The 18432-nt window shown below is 42.9% G+C and overlaps 1 protein-coding gene across 5 annotated transcripts in view; it reads right to left on the bottom strand.

Moving 5' to 3' along the window:
* TMEM108 (transmembrane protein 108) overlaps nt 1-18432 on the bottom strand; it is a 246634-nt gene that overhangs the window by 8186 nt on the left and 220016 nt on the right. For 4 of the 5 annotated variants that reach the window (XM_053965425.1, XM_053965420.1, XM_053965411.1 and 1 more), the window contains one exon: nt 2064-3173. In XM_053965425.1, the coding sequence (XP_053821400.1) occupies nt 2064-3173 (1110 nt within the window). Of the gene's footprint in view, nt 1-2063; nt 3174-9466; nt 9640-18432 lie in introns of those variants that run through there. The other variant, XM_053965431.1, reaches the window with a different exon arrangement.

Genomic DNA, 18432 nt, shown 5'->3' with positions numbered 1-18432 from the left:
GCCGTTCATTTCGACTCCGAAATACATCCCAGGATCCCCGGATTTTAAAAGCAGAGTCCGGATGAAGGCCATCCTCAGGAATCTGGTCTTGCAAGCAGGACTTAAATACCTGAATCGTTTAAACACTCAGTTATATTAGAGCTGATACAGATAACTTTCAAAATAGCACTTCACTTTTTAAAAAAAGATGTAGTTTATGAGCATAAGAACTAGAATAGGCAGTCACATGAACACATGGCACAAACGAGAAGAAGAAAGGTGCTAACACCTCTATTTAATGAACAGTGGGTTAGCACTCTTGCTATCAGACTTCTCATATTATTATTACTATTCTTCTTGTTACTGTTGTTATTATTATTCACCTCATATATGGCATTCTGCACGCACAGACCAGTTTAACCACTGGCTATACTTCCCATGCTTGTGTTGTATGGTTTTACACTTCTTATTTTGTATTTAGATGCTGTCTATCCAGCTTAGCTGGTTTTTTGGATATTGGCCCAAAGCGTAATTCTTGGAAGAATTTATTTGATTCTCTAGTTCTACTGATGGACAGACTAGGCATAGTTCATCAAATCATCAAATATTGCTGCTTCTGACCACATGCTTGCTAAGTCACACTTTCTCCTCTCCATCTTGCACAGAAATGCACATGCAAATTCTGCTTTGGTTTCTCTTTGATTGCCCATCTTTTAGCCTTTACCTTTGTTCTCACTTGTGGTTTTAACCACATTAGCAATAGCAGAATTGATGGTCCCAGAGGTGTGAATCTAACAAATATGCTGACCCAATCCAATAATTTGCAGCTGCTGAAAGGATTAGTATGGTCCCCTCTCCAGGTCTGCATTCCTGCAGCCTCATCCTTTCTGGGTCTCATGCTCGTCTGACTCTGTGGGGAGCTGATTCAGCTCACTGGGTGGACAGAAAGTGCCAAAGAGTAAAGTGAATAATTTTTGGCCACTTTAACAATCTGAAAGTGCCTTGAAGAGGTGAAAAGTCAGGCCCAGGCGAAGGAGAGGGGCAGGATCAGGTGCCTGCACATGAGAAAGAGCAGGAGAAAGCAGCACTGTCCTTTTTGACTGGAGTAAGCTGTGTGTGAGACTGGCTCATGTAGCTCATCTAGCCTTGTCCTCAGTGCAGCTCATAAATAACAGCATTAATACTCAGTATGTTGGCTGCTACCTCTTTATGTTTCCTCAGGCAGCAAAGGCTGGGAAATATTTGGTTTTGTTTCACTCCAGACGGCTCAGAATAATCACAACCCATGACATTGAGACCCCAGAGAATATGTTGTCTCATCAAGCTGATAAAACCCAGCTAGGCACCGGACATCCTGGCAAGCACTCACAAGCTTGCTCATAATTTCCCATGTATTTTTTGTAATTGAGTCAAACAACAAGACCCTGAGCCAGCTCTAGAAACCTAACCTGCCCTGGTCCTGCAGGTGGCTGACTCCAGGTGTCTGAAGGCCAAGGTTTCTTTCTCTTCCCTTGGCAACTGTAAATTGGAATTGAAATGGATGAAACCAGCATTTTGGTCATCAGATTTTTAAATCGGATAGTTCATGCACTACCTGCAATGAAATATTTTATTGCACTGGAAAACTGGTGTTTCCTGAATTATTAGTCATTACAGATGTTATTAATCCTTTGGGTTAGCAGTGGGCTTTTAAAATCCAATTTCAGGGCAGCAAATACTAGTTCCTAGATAAAAGAATCAGTGTCTGAAAAAATCACTGTCTTTGATCAAGTTTTTGATCAGTGTCTTGAACATTTTGGAGTAAAGCTTCTTCACATTCTAGAGTTGTTCAGGCTAGTGTTACACCCTCAAATCGAGAGTTGCCCTATAAGATTTTTAATAGCAATAGAGCGAGTATGCTTTGACTGTAACATTTGAGTCCTGCATTTTGAAGTTAAACACTTTGGTCAGTGGACGTGGTGCCTGTGCATCTCATCCATCCCAAGCTGACCTGCCTCTGTTAGTCTCCAGCTAGCCCTTGAATCATGGGCCGAAATCTGAATATTAAGGAAAGAGAAAGCAAAATAAAGTGACAATTAACTTACAACATGAGGATATAGGGACGCTGATAGCCAGAATGATCCAGGCAATGTCCATCTTGCTGAGACAGATGGTTGCTCTGTGCTGGGGTTTGTCCCTCTCGGTGACATGGGAGATGTTTCCTTGCACACCTGGTTTCCAGGTCCCAGCAGGAACCAGTCTGTTCAGGAAGTTCCCGGTGGCGGTGGAGCCAGCTGTGGAGGTGGAGCTGGACAACCTGGTGGCAGGCACTGAGAAGAGAGCACTGCCCGGCGACGTGGCATTGGTCACCGTGCTGTGCTGCGTCGGAGTGAGTCCCTCAGGGTCTCCCGCTGCTGGGGATGAGATGCTGACGTCAAAACTGGTCTGAACTGAGTGACCAGCTGCTGCTGTAGCAGATCCAGAGCCAGCAAACAGAGGGACATTTGTACTGAGATTCAAGGTTACCCAAGAGTTGTTTTTGCTCAGCATATCCCACATGCCATAGCGTGTGGGTTTAAAAGGCACCGACACTGCTTCAGGATCAGTTGGTCCAGCAGTTGTGGTGGCAAAATCTGCCTCCTGCACTACTACCTCGGTCCCATCCCCTCGCTCTGCTTCCCTAAGGCTTCCCGAGGTGTTGTGGTGGGGAGAAGGGTCTGAATGTGTAGTTCTTGCCAGCCCCATTCCATTTGGATCACTGGATGCTGTGGTCTGGGACTGATATGGGTGGTCTGTGAAAGGGCTCCTCAGGGTAGGGAAGGGAGAGTGCAGGGTCGTCTTTAGGTAAGGCTCTGTTGACTCTGAGAAGTTGCCTTTGAAAACCTGGAATATTTTCCCCTTGGGGCGAGACTGTCCTGAGTACAAAGCACTCTGGTTGTACAAATGGTAAGTTTCCTTTTCACCGATGCGAGGGCCACTCTCTTGCTCTTGCCCGGTGGAAGCGGCTTTCTCCACCAGGCTGATGGGGTGGGACATGGCTTGAGCAGACGTGGGAAGGGGCTCTGCCGTGTGGTGGTCTTTGCGGTGAGGTGTTGTTCCCATAGCTGTGATAGTTGTAGCGTTCATCGGGAAGCCCTGAGAGGAGGAGACAGTGGGAGACAGTACCTGAACAGAAAACACCAGCTCTTCTGTCAGTGCCAAGATGAGTAGAACACCTGAGAAAAAAACACAAAAAGAGGATGAGATACTGGAGAGGAAGCGGTGGATGGGGACAGCATAGCTTCTGTATCTGGCAGGAAGGATACCTTCCATATTCTGCAGAAGGACAGAAGAGTTAACATCCAACTTTGTCTGCTTCTCTGCAAAAGTAGGAAGAGAAAGACAAATCTGCAGGAGCTGTGGTGACCCCATGACCATGAGAGTGATGAGCAAGATTACAGAGAATTTCTGTGGCAAAGAAAGAGTAGTATTGACCTTGCAGTATTGACTTATGTGAAGATTTAAAATGCCATAGGCAAGTGATTCCCCTGGAGAAGCTAAGGAGCATTCTGCATTTCAGGGGCAGAAACAACAGACGTCCTCATTTTCATCGTGGCCAGGAGGTGTCCAGATGAATATCCATATCATTATGAGAAACCTTAGACTGCTCACTCCTTTGGCCACAAAATCCTAAATTTGGCTGCCTCCAGTCTTGGCTGCCATTAAGCAATCTGTTTTTTGAAAGAGCAGCTGCTTAGGCCTTGCTGAAAATTAGGTCAAGAAGGGATGTCTGATGAGAGGGCTACTTGGGTTATACATGCTGCGCTTTACTTAGCGACTTTTGAAAATCTAGTCAATCCAAATGTCCAAAATTAACAAGCAAACACAGCTATCCCAGCCATTTTAAAAAACATTGTGATCATTGTGATCTAACACAACTGCCCTTCGCACCCATAACCAAAGTTTGGTTGTAACCTGTTCTGTGCTCACGTGTGCTGTGGGGTTGAATTGTGTGAATTTTGCCTCCCACCTCCCTCAGTGCTGCACATAATTTCACGACGTGCCAGATCCACACCGCTGGGAACATCAATTCTTTCATTTATTCCTAGTTCAGATAATGGAGGTGGGCAGCTGCAGTAGCATAAGCCTCCCCGGGATGCAGGGCTAATACGCCGTGAGTTAGCATGACCTGCAGGGACCACATCAATCACATGTCACCATTTCCATATGTTGAAGCTGTCGAGTGTAATGTGGATCTCTGCTTACCAGGAAGCACATGGAATAAATCCATTTTGCACAGTCCACTGAGCATCATCAGATGGCACCATTAGCACTGTGCTAGTCTGAATTTCAACCAGCAGCATCGAGGTGAAAAATGTTGTCATGGTCTTAACAAATCAGGAAGGTGAGTTTGTCAAAATTGCAGGACTCCAAACTGGGTCATGATCAACTTCCAGCCATGACTGTGGAGTGCCTTCCTGCCCCTGCTCTACCTTTCCTAGCTGGCCAGCTTTCTCCATGAGTGTTGTCATGCCATTTAGTTGTACACTCCTTGGGAATGTCTGTTAAGAGCCAAAGGAAGACAGGGACTTGGGAAAATGAAAGAAGATCTCTGATTAGGTGTCTGCTGGCCCTGATTCTGTTTCATGTTGGGCAAATGCAAATGTGATGAAATGAGTTTATTCTGATTCCTGAGTATCGTTCACACCCATTCATGATCATTGCAATACATGTAGCAAAAACTCACCAAAGGAGCAGTATCTGTTCCTCTTACCCAGTTAAATGTTCTACTGTGATCACTACCCATCATTTCTGAACCAGAGAAGCGTGGAGCTCTGCAACCAAAAAATTCAGCTCATCTTGCCCCCAGCAGCCTCCTGTTACTTGGAAGAGTATCCAGAAGATGAAAACACTGACTAAATAACATTGTGAGAGCCAATTACAAGTAATGCACTTTCCACTGCCTGATGCTAAAATTAGCTCTCTTTTTTTTTTTTAATTTCTGGAATAAATATCTCTGCCAAATAAACCATCATCTGGGATACTGCTTCCCAGTTCCTAGCCAGCCATGGACAATATGCTCTTAGCAGAACACCTATTCAAATTAAAACCCATGAATTCTCTACACTGAGATGCAACCAGAAGATCAGATCAGGCTTTACCCATGGAGCATCACTCTTGGAAATAAAAGGCAGGAGCTATCCTCACGTATTTGGCAGCACTTATTCTGAGGTCAAGGTCAAAGCAGATATTCTAGTGTCCATATGGCTAATATTTCTTGCCAAGACAAGTTGCTGCCACAGAACAAATTCAAAGAGGAAAGGATGACGATTTATTTTGGATTTGGTGTGTGGCAATAGTGGTCCAGGAAACTTTGGGCCTGCTGTTCTGAGCACACAAGATAAAGTGCGTTGGCAGATATTATGAGATACTAGATTACAAAGATTGTAATGCCTATTAAAATTTTTGGATGTTCTTTGTGTAACTATCTTCTCTCATACACAAAAAAACCATCACTATTGGTTGAATATTTTTCTCCAGGATATTCCTGAAAGAATAAAGAAGTTGTCAGCTTTTCTGCATATCATACCCTGGGGCTAGAAACCCTGATCTTTTGCTGAAAACCCACCTAACCCATCTCCACTTCTTGAAATACTGATAAATCTGAGGCTTGCCTCTATAAACATTTATAGTCTCTCCAGGGCAGTCTGTTGTGGTAGCAGGTCACCACACATCAGGCATGGGAAAACAAATGCATTTAGCTTGTACCTTTAGGTGGGTAGTAAAGTACAAATAAATATTTATAGGAAATACTACATCAGAAGTAATTTATCTGACAATAAACAATAACTCCCATGACATTTGGCCATCCCAGGTTGTGGCAGTCAGGTTTTGCTCATCTGCTACTCTTGCTTCAAAAGCCTCTGCAGAGCCACTGTGGCCCTGTAAGCTACAGTTTTTTAGGACATTTTTTCTGCTGGTTGGATGGCTCACAGTAATTCCTTCAGTAACCACCAGAGCTAATCTGTGCCTCTAACTACTGGAAAAATATTCAGCTTAGCAGATAATTGTAAAAATAGCCAGTGCTATATATTTAGAGAGGAACAGCTGATGATAAGGACTTCACAGTGGGTTTTGTTGGCCCTTTTAAGTAGAATTAATTTGCTGGAAAGCAAAAGCAAAACTGGAATTGGTATTTTTAGATACTCTGCATCATCACCCAAGCATGCTCTGTCTGGATTTGCAGAAACTTGCTTGACCAGAGCTCCCACTTACTTTTCTATCGTTGAGGATAAGCAAAGTCTTACAAAGTGGGGCTCTTACTGAATTCCCTGATACTGGACTGCCCTTATCGGCAGCTTTGGCTTAAGCCTGGGAAAATTATATTCTAAATTTCTGTACTCAGGCACAGGAGGCATTTGTCCCAGAAATGGACTTATCCAGCACCCGTGACATTCTTTCCTTTTCCTCCCTCTGTCTGTGCTTCACAAATGCACCCGTACTAAGTGAAGGATCATGGTGGGTACAATGCCAGTTTTTCTCTGGTGCCTCAGTTTATCTTCAATTCTACTACCACTGAATGTGGGTATTCTCAGCTCAGTCAGAGAGAAAGAGAAAGGTTTTCTAACCAGGCAACATCCTGGGAAGCAGTTGTGAAAGAATATAAATAATTCTCTAATCTACCTTGTTATTCACATTATTTATAGATATGCTCTGCCACTGTGTGTCATTCACTGTCCACCAATGGTGTGGGATGTTTTTACTGTAAGAGCAATGAAATTAATCCGCACGATGTTCTCTATATATGGAGCGGTGCATTTGAAATAAAGGAGAGGGTTCATTTTCTTAGCCTTCTGATCTGGAGTTCTTTGTTCCCGTCCTGCTCAACAGTGTCAACTAAAGGAAGCCTTCTGGTTGCTATGAAGTCCTCCTTGCCAAACTTTGATATTCCAGGTAAGATAGCAAAAGTTCTTGTTTAGTTCAGTCCTGCAGTCTTTGCCTTCATTTTTGGCTGCCTAAGGCTCTTAGAGCTGATTTTACTTAGAGCATGAACCCTTTGGAGTAAGGACTGGCAGTCCTTATGATCTGCTGGCACAACAGCAATACAGACTGATGCAAGCACATTATAGCAAATAATATTTTCAAAGGTCAGCTCACACCATTAAGTCTTTTTCCATTCCATTTCTTAGGCCATTCCTAAGGTACAGGAGCTCAGGGTCAGAACAGATCAAACTGGTTTGTGTTTTAAATGCTATGTGTCAAATTCATGCTTTTGGAGCCTAATTTTATGGCTACATTAAATCCACTCAACCCTAATAAGAAGGCTGATTGACCTGACATCTCTGTGGTGTGAACTGTGGTCTTGCATAGTGCACAGTGCACCAGGAAGGGCATATTAGGTACAAAATTAATTAAATCAAGGATGAAACATAGTAGAGTAACAGCAGAATGTACACAGAGGGTGTGGATGTGCATTTAGCCATAAAAACTTCTTCCTGACAACAGGGTGCAATGGTTCAAATCTCAACAGGATCTCCCTGCGGTGCTTCTTCCCACTGTACACTCACATGAGGAGTCTGGGAATGGTGTGTATAGTTGTGTATGTGAAGGAAATGAAGTAATTCCTTTACAGCAATGTTTTAAAAGACTGTGGTTTACATCTTCAATGAGTCTCAGAAAAGTCTGGGGTTAGGAGTACTTCGCTTTCCTAGACTATGAAATCCTCAGGGTTCTACCACTTGGAAACTTCCTTGTGACCCTTTTATTTGCACACAAGTGACATAACTGTGCCCCTCCTTGACAGGAAAAATAAGCAATTCAGGCCTCAGCAGCTTATGTTCTTTGTTTTATCTCTGGACTTTGGGAGGCTCCACGAGGAGCCACTGTCCTGGCACAGTGAAAACCATTAGAAGGTTTTTTCCCTCAGGAGTTAATACTGCCTGGTGCTGCATGGGACACTTCATAGGCACTTCGAGAACAGCCTTTTTGCATGACAGGGCAGAGCAGGCATGTGGCTGTCGAGTCAGCTCATCCGTTCAGCCTCCCTGGGGCACCCCCTTTAAACAACACAAACTTATGTAACTCCTGTTCTAAAGCCCATGGAAAGGTTCCCGATGACTTTAGCGAGCTTTGGATCAAGTCCTAATTGCCAGAGATACAGTGGAAACTTTTGAGCTGCACATTTATGTTTGCTACAGCAAATGAAAATGCACAACGAGCTCAGTCTGGTGTTTGACCCCTTCTGGCCTCTGCTACCTCAGACCTTGCAGCAAGACAAACAGAGCCAGCCTGAGCAGCACTTGGCAAACATTTTTGCTCTAGAAAGTCAGGAAGAGCTTTTTGTGCAGAGACCTACTGCTGGATTCATTATTTCAGACTGCCGTGGGCAAGGAAAGCAACGGGAGCTGTCCTACAAAGGACCCATTATCTACAGATCCAGGGCTTGGGTGCACGTGGCTACAGTGAGGGATGCTAAAGCCTCTCCGTGCTCCTGTCTTGACTTAGTAATAGCGAGAGAAGATTGTGCAAAACCTCTTCAAACAACAACAACAAAAGCTTTTTTGCAATGGAAGCTTTCTTCTCCATACTAATAGCTTCTCATGTGTCTCTCAACAAACCTAAAACGTTACAGGGAGCAAAATGAATCTTTAATAGGTGGAAACTGTGTACAAAGAGTGTATTATTACTTCTGTTGTGGTCATTTCTTTGTGGTCTGTCTAAACAATACAATTTTCACTCACAATAAAGCAGTCTTTGTACAAACAAAGAGTTAAGCAAATTTAATCCCTGTGATTGGTTGCAGAACTGAGGGAAAAAAAAGTAGGTTACCCTGCATAGAAAATTTCTCTTCTCTGAAAGTCTATCTGTTATGCCAGAAGTCCCAGATATTAACTTACAAGTTATTGTCTGTTTCCCCTGGTATTAGATGAGTGATCAACCTGAAATTCAGCACACAAGCATTCGGTAAAATGCAGGGAATGAGACGCACAGAGTAACAGCTCTATTTACAGTAACATTAAACAGCATCAGCAGAAGCTCTGGAAATCACATGTACAAACACAAATTAAGCAGCTCTTGCTGTCACTCCCTGTGCAACAACAGTAGCAGCGCTTATAGTTTTCATGTGGCAAGAAGTCCTTTAAAGATACAAATACATCGCAGACCACTATTACTGCTTTAAAATGCGCTTACACCACAGGCTTTGAGAGAGTGAGCCTGTGAATCAAAATTAATTTCTGGCCCTCCAGAGAGTTAAACAATACGTGATACAAAAAGAACAGAGTCGTGTAGTCACAGATCAAGCAGCTCCCTATTTGTTCTCACACTGCACTAGAGACTCACAGATACTACAGGGATAGGTGCTTTAGAAATTATTTAGATCCCCTACTCAGCTAAATACATACAGATATTGGAGCTGTTCAAGCTTGTGAAAAGGCTTACTGACAATCAGGGCAACAGTAATTACTGAGAAGAGGGTAATAAAAAGAAAGAGCCTGACTCTAGCTGCTCGTTCAAGGTAAGCACTTACCTGAAAATATCATTTGGACTTGTCAGCAGACATCCTCACCTGCTCACATCATAAGGATTTGGAAGCTTCATCTCTCAGTGGAAAAAGGAAAAATACATCTCTCTGATGAGGCAGTTGCACACAGGAGTTGCTGTTATTGTTGGAACTGGTTTGAAGGAATGAGGACAGAGACAGCCCAGGCAGGCGTGTCTTGCAGGGCTGTGCAGCGAGAGGGCTCACTCCTTTATGGAGTACCTTTGCAACTGCAAGGCTAGATTACTTACTGAGCCAGTCCCCCTCTCTGCCAGCAGATCGAAGGGCTGCTTGGTATTCCAGCTTAGTTTCCCATCAAGTCCAGATACAGTTTGTCTGACACGAGTCTATTCAGATGCCAGAGGATTGCTGGCAGTTCTCGTTTTCCGGGAACAAAACAGCAACAAGCACCCCAGCTGCATGCCCTTGTGAGGCTGTTCAGTCCCTATTTCAAGGCAGAGTGCCCTCCCTCCAGAGCAGTGCTTAGCTTTTTGTGTGTGGATAGATTTTAGAGATCTACCTCCTGCTTCTGCACCTCCACCAGACTTTCCACTTATTCAATTATCTCGAATGATATTAATATTCCTGTCAGAGGAAAATACAGGGAATGAAATTGTGATCACCCTTTCTCCTTCCCTGGCATCAAAATGCTCACTCTGTATTTTATTCACTCCTCAGTGGTGAATGGGCAATTTCAACTCATAACCATAAAGAACTTCACAGGTCCTGTGATTATTGAAGTTATAATCCCGCCTCTCTTCTTCCATTTCTTCTTTTTTCCTTTTTTGCTTTTTTTAGTTTCTCTCTGTCTCTTTGGCACAGCTGGTTGTCTGGAAGAACACGCTGCCTGGAGAGCACAAAAATGTGTCCTGGGCAGCAAAATACCAGTTCCTCAAAAGGCACAGGAAAATGTTAAGAGAGCAACAAGTTGTGGGCTTCTTGAGGGTTTTTGACTCAGAGTTCCTGCTGCACCCAAGGGTGCTGCAACAGCCCAAGCAGTTTGTTACATGGGCTCCTCACAAAATAAATTCCTAATACTTTTCTGGAGAGAAAAGCCAGTTCTTTCTTCTTTCTTACCATACCAGGTGAGAACATCCTAATTTTTTCCAGGCCTTGGAAATAAGTATGTTTCCACCAGATTTCTTTTTTGATGCTGTAGCCAAATCTGTAGGAAGTGATGTTGTGACAATAGGTTTGAGATCTGGCAGCATTAGCAGCTATGGGGACTCTGACAGAGACGCCAATGCTGATTTTTGGGGACAAAAGTCCCTATCAGGAGAGTAGGCAGGTGCATATATCACAAGCATATTTCACCTGCAGTTACACAAACTCTGTCTTCACAGGTTTGATAATTTCATGAAGGATGTGGAAAAACAGCGTACGAATAATAATCTTAGGTGTGCTTTGCATTTCTGTGCTTTTGTGATGATGCTCCTTTTCTCCCTGCCATTTGCAGTTCACTTTTTTCCCTTACTGTTTCCAGTCTGAAGGTTTTTCTAAATAAAGATATTCAGTGCATTATAAAAAAAAAAAAGGTCCTTAAAAATATCAGCCTGTTTAGCAGCTTCTAGAACTCAGGGCTGATTAAAAGCTTGCTGCTGAAACAATGATTTAGCACGAAGCTGCAGCTGGTGTAACAAGAGAACCACGCCACTTATTTTAACCTTTACTGGGGGATTTGCCACATCTGTAAGTAGTAATTCACCACAGATTTCTTCCCTGTGTGCTGTCATGGATGGAAACATATGGTCCAAAACTGCAAAGACTGTAATTTGGAATTTCAGATGAAAATTCTTCATAAGGACAGAGTCTCTGTGCATTCCCTTGTGCAAAAACACATGGAACAAACCAAAAATATTTTCAAAAGCACATGAACATTCCTTGGTCTAACAGCTCCCCCCCTCACACAAAGCTTGTCCAGCCCCAGCTTTGCAAATGCACATCCCTTCCTCTCCAGCCTTGACTTGGCAGCAGTTTTTGTTGGCAGGATGCTGTTGCCAAGGGAGACAGAAAGGATGTGCAGCTGGCTTTTCTTTCACCTGCACTTAGTGCTGCTGATCCTATTTATGTTACTGCAGAACCTTTGGCTTCTAAGAGACCTACCATCAATGTCACCGGACCTTTTGAAGAGTTTTGACAATGACACAAATAGCTGTGGACTCCGATTAAAAGCTTAAAATAGGACCTCGCCAAAGAGAGGACGTATTTGGTGTCACTGATGCTAACTCAAGCCAGGGTGTCCATTTCCCAAGCACTGATAAGAAAGGGGAAAGGAGGATTCAAAGCCATCCTAAAAAGATTTCTGAACGCTCCCCAAATAGTGAGTAACTTCACATATGTAAAAGTTACATGCTTGGTGGAAGGTAGCTGTGGCTCTTGGCAGGCAATTCACTCCATCCAGAGGGTGACTAGTACCTCATAGAGACACCTCTCTTACATTAGAAAAAGAGGTCACATTGAGGATGATGAATTTTAACTTGATGTCCATTCTTCAGGTGATGAAAACTAGGTGAGAGGAATCCTACCTCATATCCCTCTACCTATTTAGATTGCACCATCATATAGCAAACCATAAAGGGATAAATAGGAGTGATGTTTGAAAAGCTGAAATGCAGTCCCTGTATTGTGATACTTTCCAGGAGATGAAATCCCACTGCTTTGGACATTCAGAACCAGTTTTTAAAGAACACCGAGTGAACAACAAGCTCTACAGAGCAACACTACATTGACATAAAGAGTGGACTAGAACAGGGCCTGACAGCTTTTCCATGGTGATACATTAGGAAGCATTTTTATTTCACATATTAGAGGGTAAGTGGGCAAACACTAATTCAGCTGCAACTGGAGCTGCTGCCTCTCAAAGAAACAGCACACTACATATCAGCTGCTCCTGGCCCCTGCAAGGCAAGATGTCTGGTGCCTGCTGAACTGGAGAGTGTTGGGTAGCATGAGGAAGTAGGAGCCACTTCTTCATGCATAAACCTTTTTCCAAAACCACACAGCTCTTGTGCCTGCTGCACTCCTTTCAAAATCCTTCCACTTGCTGTTGGAGGCAACCAAGTCCAAGGCATTTGATTCTAGCACCAGATGATATGTCTTTTCCAAACCTAATTTCTTCAGGACTAAACCTCCAGCTCTAAGTAATTTACACTGACTTACCTACCAATCAAGGATGCTTATTCTGGACTCAGGATACTCTTTCATTACAGCACAGTCATTTCAACTTGTCTTTTCTAAGGAAACATGTAAAGGAACAGACTCTGTCTATCTATCCTATATTCACCCTATGTTTATCTTTCCCAGTAACTCCTGATCCTGATTTCGAATATTGTAACGCACTGTATGACAACTGGGAAGGCAGACCAGAACACCCCTCTGCTTCAACAGTGCAGACCTTCTTCTCCTCTACTTGCAAAAGCTTAAATTCTCCAGCTGCAGGTACAGAAACACTGATATTGCAGCCAGGAGGAATGCTGTAGTAATGCACAGGCTGACTAACTTCTATAAACCCTGAAGGTATTTCTGTCATTTCATCTGCTCACTGAAAGTAATTTGGATGATTTATTACTTATGCCCCCCTTCAAACACATTATTACTTCCAAGTGCCTGGTTATCATTGTGCTTGATCTCCAATGAGAGCTGGTAATGAGGAGCTTGCAGTGATTTGTTATATGAGCAGGTAAGACACAATTAGAAAGTAATTACTATATTTACCTGCAGGAAAGCTTTATTCTGATTTTTTGATCATTCCCAGTTAAAGGAAAAGGGATACTGCCTCAGAGTGAGTAAATGGGCAGGGGACAGGGGAAGATTGTACAAATTATTGATAGTCCCAGGTTATTATCTGGGCAAGTGAAAAGCAAACCAGGTCAGGATCAAGGGAGTCAACATTTCTGGTATGGGGGACTGGGGACTGGTTTGGAGATACAAAGGGTCAGATGCAAATGGAAATTATTCCCAAGATGGACTTGGGATATAATAGGGAGTGAAAGTTTCCATGTCCAGATTTTCTCCTGTGAGAACTGCACAAGGATGTAAGGTTGCACATAAATCAGCCAGAAAGGCTGTAGCATGCTGTTTTTATGATCTGATTTTATTATCTACTGGATTATACAGGCTAGCAAGGCCTCTCGACTAGATGTAAGGTTGCAAGGGAAAGAAGTGAGCTCTTACTTTTCATTTCCATTCTTCCTTTCAACAGACTAGAGACAGCTTTCCTTTGGCTTCTGGGACAAAAATTTGTTTTGCCTCTTTGCAGTCTTGAATTGAACCTACCTTCAGCTAAGGCTGATTTCAGAATAATCTGATGTTCATCATGGTCCATCCACACTGAGCTACATGGATGATCTGTGAGCCACTCTCCAAGGAGCTCTGCTTGTGGCCAGAGGGGGTCAGCAAAGCCGCTGCACAGCAAAAAACCAGAGGTGCATGCCTGGAACTCCAGAATGTCAGAGGTGCATGTTGCATTAGGACATACAAAGATAAAAGGGGAAGATCAAATTCCCTTCTTGAAAATATCAGCTGCTGGCTGCAGAGATGAAGAATGGGTTTTTTGCTCCATTAGGTGAACTGCAAGATTGCACAGTTATTGATATGGATTTTTTGCCATGCTTTGGAGGTGGGTATTGGTCTGGAAGGAATGATGGTTCAAGTTGGTGTAGTAAATCATATGTACTTATAAGTAAGGTCACAGCAGGAGCTGGATATAATTTCTGCTAATGAGAGCAGGATTCCACTGCTTGTATTTCACTCAGTGTTATTGCTTCTGAATTCGATTCAAGAGGTGGAGATATGCAATATCATACACAAGGAACAGAAGGGTGAGATGACACAATGACACAAAGTATTTGATTAGTCAGGGGATGAGTAATGTAAATGGAAATACATGTGAAGCTAGGAAGAGGATCTCACTTTATAAAAATCTGCTCTATCAACTCTGCAGTTCATTCACTTCTGTAATTCGTATTTGCAATTCAGCATGAATACAGTTACCCAACAAAGTAAAACGTTTCACTTTTCTGTGTGGATGGCCTCTTTTTACATCCCCATTTGCATTAAAAAGAAATAAAAGATCCACCACCAACTACATGTGTGCTGCTTTGGAATGCAGTTTTGAACATGTGTTGGTCTTGTCTTGTCACAGGAATATATTGCATGTCTGAAGCATCATTTACCTTTAACGATTTAAGTGTTCATAGTGGACTGAAGTCATCCTGCTTTACACATGATGAGCTGGTACTTGACACTGTCAACATAGAATAACTGTTCGAAATTACAGCAATAATAATGTGCAGGCCCCTACTGCATTATTATTCACATAGTACTTTAGTAAGGTAAGGTAAGATATTTTATTTGTCTCTCCTTTCTGGTTAAACCTGCCTCTATTTATATTCAGGAAAGAATTTACTTCACCCATTTCTGAAATGTCATCACCTCCACACTTAATTTTATTTTGGAAGGAAATTGGACTGACAACCCTAACAACTTCTGATTATTCACAGAACAGCCCTGGTGAAGAGATTAAGTGTACAAGCTTTTCCATGTTGCCCTGTCAGCACACAGCCCTTGGGGATCTTCTCTTGATGTGAAAGTTAGCTCAGCCCCAATGCTCATTCATCCTTGACTTCTGTTTCGTTAATACCAGCTATGTTGTTGGTGATATGACGTGGACATCTTATCTCTCTCCTTCCCCTTCCAGAAACTACGCTGGGAGCCTCATTTCATTTCAGTCAGGCTATAACATAGCTCCCAAAGCACAGTGCTTATTTTTCAGCTACTGCTGATGTGAGCTGGCATCAGAAGGCAAAATAGAGGGCGGCTGCTCTCCTATCTCTCCCCTGCACCATCTCCCCTCCAAGAGCACGGTGGCTGTGCAAAGCTGTGCAGCAACCTTGGGTGGCTACTGAGAGCACCAAGTGCTCAGACACCTCTTACTTTACAGTACATGGGTGTCCCACACTGAGACAGAGCACTGCAGGACCTAAGCCCTGAGGTGCTTGTCCTAATGCTTTGCAGGGAGATGTGCCTCTGCCCCGTGACCCAGCTGCTCTGCTCTTGAAGGCTATTGATTTTTTTTTCTGGTGGGAATGCAAAAATGCCAGCCATGGAACAGGGACATTCGATTTCTGGTAGTGTCAGTGCCTAACTCAGTGGTAGCACCTGGCTTCACTGCACTTCCCTTAATATGTGTGGACTGCTTGGGCCTCAGAGAGGGCTTGAGATTTGCTGGTGCATTGGCAACAAACTTCCAACACAGCTGTGAGTTGTTTCCTTAGAAACAGTGCAAATGCAAACATACCCTGAGGTGCATTTGGAAAGACAAATTCATCTCTGAAATAGATAATAACATGTTTTTACTGCCTACACTGCTCTTTTCCAGGCTTTCCTTGGTCTGGACTTAATTTATTAATATGCAAAACATAATCTTGAAACTAGGGCGCAGTGGAGTTGTTGACAAACAAAGAACTTTCTGTTCAAGCACTTTGAATGAACTACAATTAAACATCACTCTGAGTCCTCACCAGACAGATGCTGGAAGAGCTGTGTGGCAGTCAGATGTTACATTCCCATGAAATACTGACAGAAGTGTCTTGTCACAATTTTGCTTTATTACATTTCCCCCCTCTCTCTCTTTTTAAGCATTCTCAGCTGTCATTGTACCCGAACAGCAAAATCACTCCCACAGTAAAGTGCAGTATCAGGATGCAATTCTGTTTGGAGACAGAGCACTAAGTGTGGCACATCAGTGTTAAAGCTGCAGAAGAGCATTAGTCCTTGCATTAGCATTAACTACCGTGGCTAAGAGAACGTATTGGCAATAGCCTTAGCCAAGGTCAGGACACCAAGAGAAAGGAATGCTGAGAGGCATTATACAAAGGACATAATTTTAAGTGCAGAGGTTCAGCCCTGTTCAGTATGGGTTCAAAGAACTGGATGGAAATAAATAACAGAAGGCTTCCTTGAGGTACCCAATTCCAGGATCATAGAGAGCAGCGTCAGGAAAAGTCCCCTGGGACTGATGGTGGCTTCTACTACAGCAGTGTAAATCCAGGACAACTCCTGTGCAATTAGGAAGATTATTCAACATATAAATGACTCTCAGAGGAGAACAGAGGAAACAGTGAATGGACCTGAAGAAGTAAAATACAGCTGGGAGTTGAAGACCAGTGATCAAATTAGGAGTAAGAAATAATATGAAGATAAAGGACAATTAAGAATTGCAAGTAGTAGTCAAAGAAGTGGAAAGGCTCATCTTTTGTTCTTTTCAAAACTGGGTGGTGGGTGGACCATCTGAAACCATCATGATAGCTTAGCACAGCCTTGGATTGGTGCTTGGGTGCTTAATTTTCCCCTTTACCTTGCTTGTTGGAAATCAGTGTTTCAGTCAAATAGGAGATTTAAATAAGACGTGTAAATCAGCTGCTCAGCCCAAGATTACTCACAAACAGTAACTTGTATATAGTGGCTAAAAACAAGTGATCTGGCATGAACCAAGGTCAGTGGCTGAAATCCCTAAGATAACAAGAAACCTGCCTAAGGTTGTATCTTCATGCAATCAGAATCTGACTTCTTGTTTCAAGCACTGCCTCAGAAAGGCACAGGAGCCAGAGCTGCTTCCATTTGATGTTGGTGGCATCAGCCATGTGCCAGAAGCGTCACGCATGATCACACTTTACTGAACTGGGACTAGGGGGGAGCAGGCTGATAAAGCAGAGGGAGCAGCAAAATTGACACGTACCTCTGCTCTTACAGGCCTAAAGAAGAGGATTTGGGGGGGATGTACAGAATACAGCTCTTTATGGAGATACATTACTCTCCCATTCCTCTGTGCTTCTTTATTGTATATTTATTCAAAAGTGTCCCTGCTGGGAGCTGCTCCTGCATGCTCACTCACTGTCAATTACATTGCCAGAAACACAGCAGCACCTACAGCAACATTTCTATTGCATTCCAACTATTTCCTGAAGATGACCTTGGGTCCAAGATATTTATCAGACATGTAATAAAACAGAAAGAGATAAAAATGACACAGCAACAATTTGCAATGATTTGTTTGTGAAGGTGGTGTGATTTGAACTTGCAAATTACAGGCAAGCACTTTGTACTTGCTATGGTAATAGAAAGCATTTCTTACTCAGAGCTCCATGTCAACTTCTGCCTCTAAATTAATGCTTCCAATTAGTCCTGTTTTATTGTGCATCCATCACAAAACATTCACTGTTTGGGCTTTGAACAGTACAAATCCATATACTGGTAATTATGAAAAAATACATTTTGTAAGACACAAATGTTCCATATTTATCAGCAGCGCCTTGGGCGCTTTACAGGCTTTTTTTCTGACATATTTTTAATTTCTACAGTCAGATTCATCTTTGGGTTTAGTTACTAATTGAAGCTCAAAGGCTGTATAACTCTTTGCACTGGGTTCAGGCTTGGCTAACTCCATTTTTCAGCATGTCCCTTGAAAAATCATCAAGCTACCATGCACGTGTCCAAGGCACTAACTGATCTTCCAAGCTACGTGGCACATACCATGCAGGAGGAAAAAAATATCCAGACTTATTCCCCGAAATTACATCAGATTACCTAACTTATCCAGTGCTGTTTCCAAACTTTCCCTCTTTTCCTATGTGAAATCTTTGGCACGTGTTAAAAATGTATGTGGAATAGTTTAGGAAGGACTGAAAGGAGGGTAAAAGGGAAGAAAGTACCTAAGGCACAGACCAAAATTATGGTTCCCTAATAAGCCTGTGGTTTCAAGAGACATATAACTGTCACAATAATTATTTAACAGGGCTAAAACATTTCAGGTTTGGAGTCAGTCCAGAGGTGATATTTCCAGAAGAGAGGAAAAGAAGGAGCAATGCAAGGCCCAATTCTGAACTGACACAGAGGCAGTGCTGTCTCTGCTCACTCACTGGGGTCTTGGAGCAGCTGGACACAAACACCCTTTC

Source organism: Vidua chalybeata, chromosome 1 (assembly GCF_026979565.1).
Source record: "Vidua chalybeata isolate OUT-0048 chromosome 1, bVidCha1 merged haplotype, whole genome shotgun sequence".
Lineage (NCBI taxonomy): Eukaryota > Metazoa > Chordata > Aves > Passeriformes > Viduidae > Vidua > Vidua chalybeata.
This window is presented reverse-complemented; position numbering and strand designations above follow the sequence as displayed.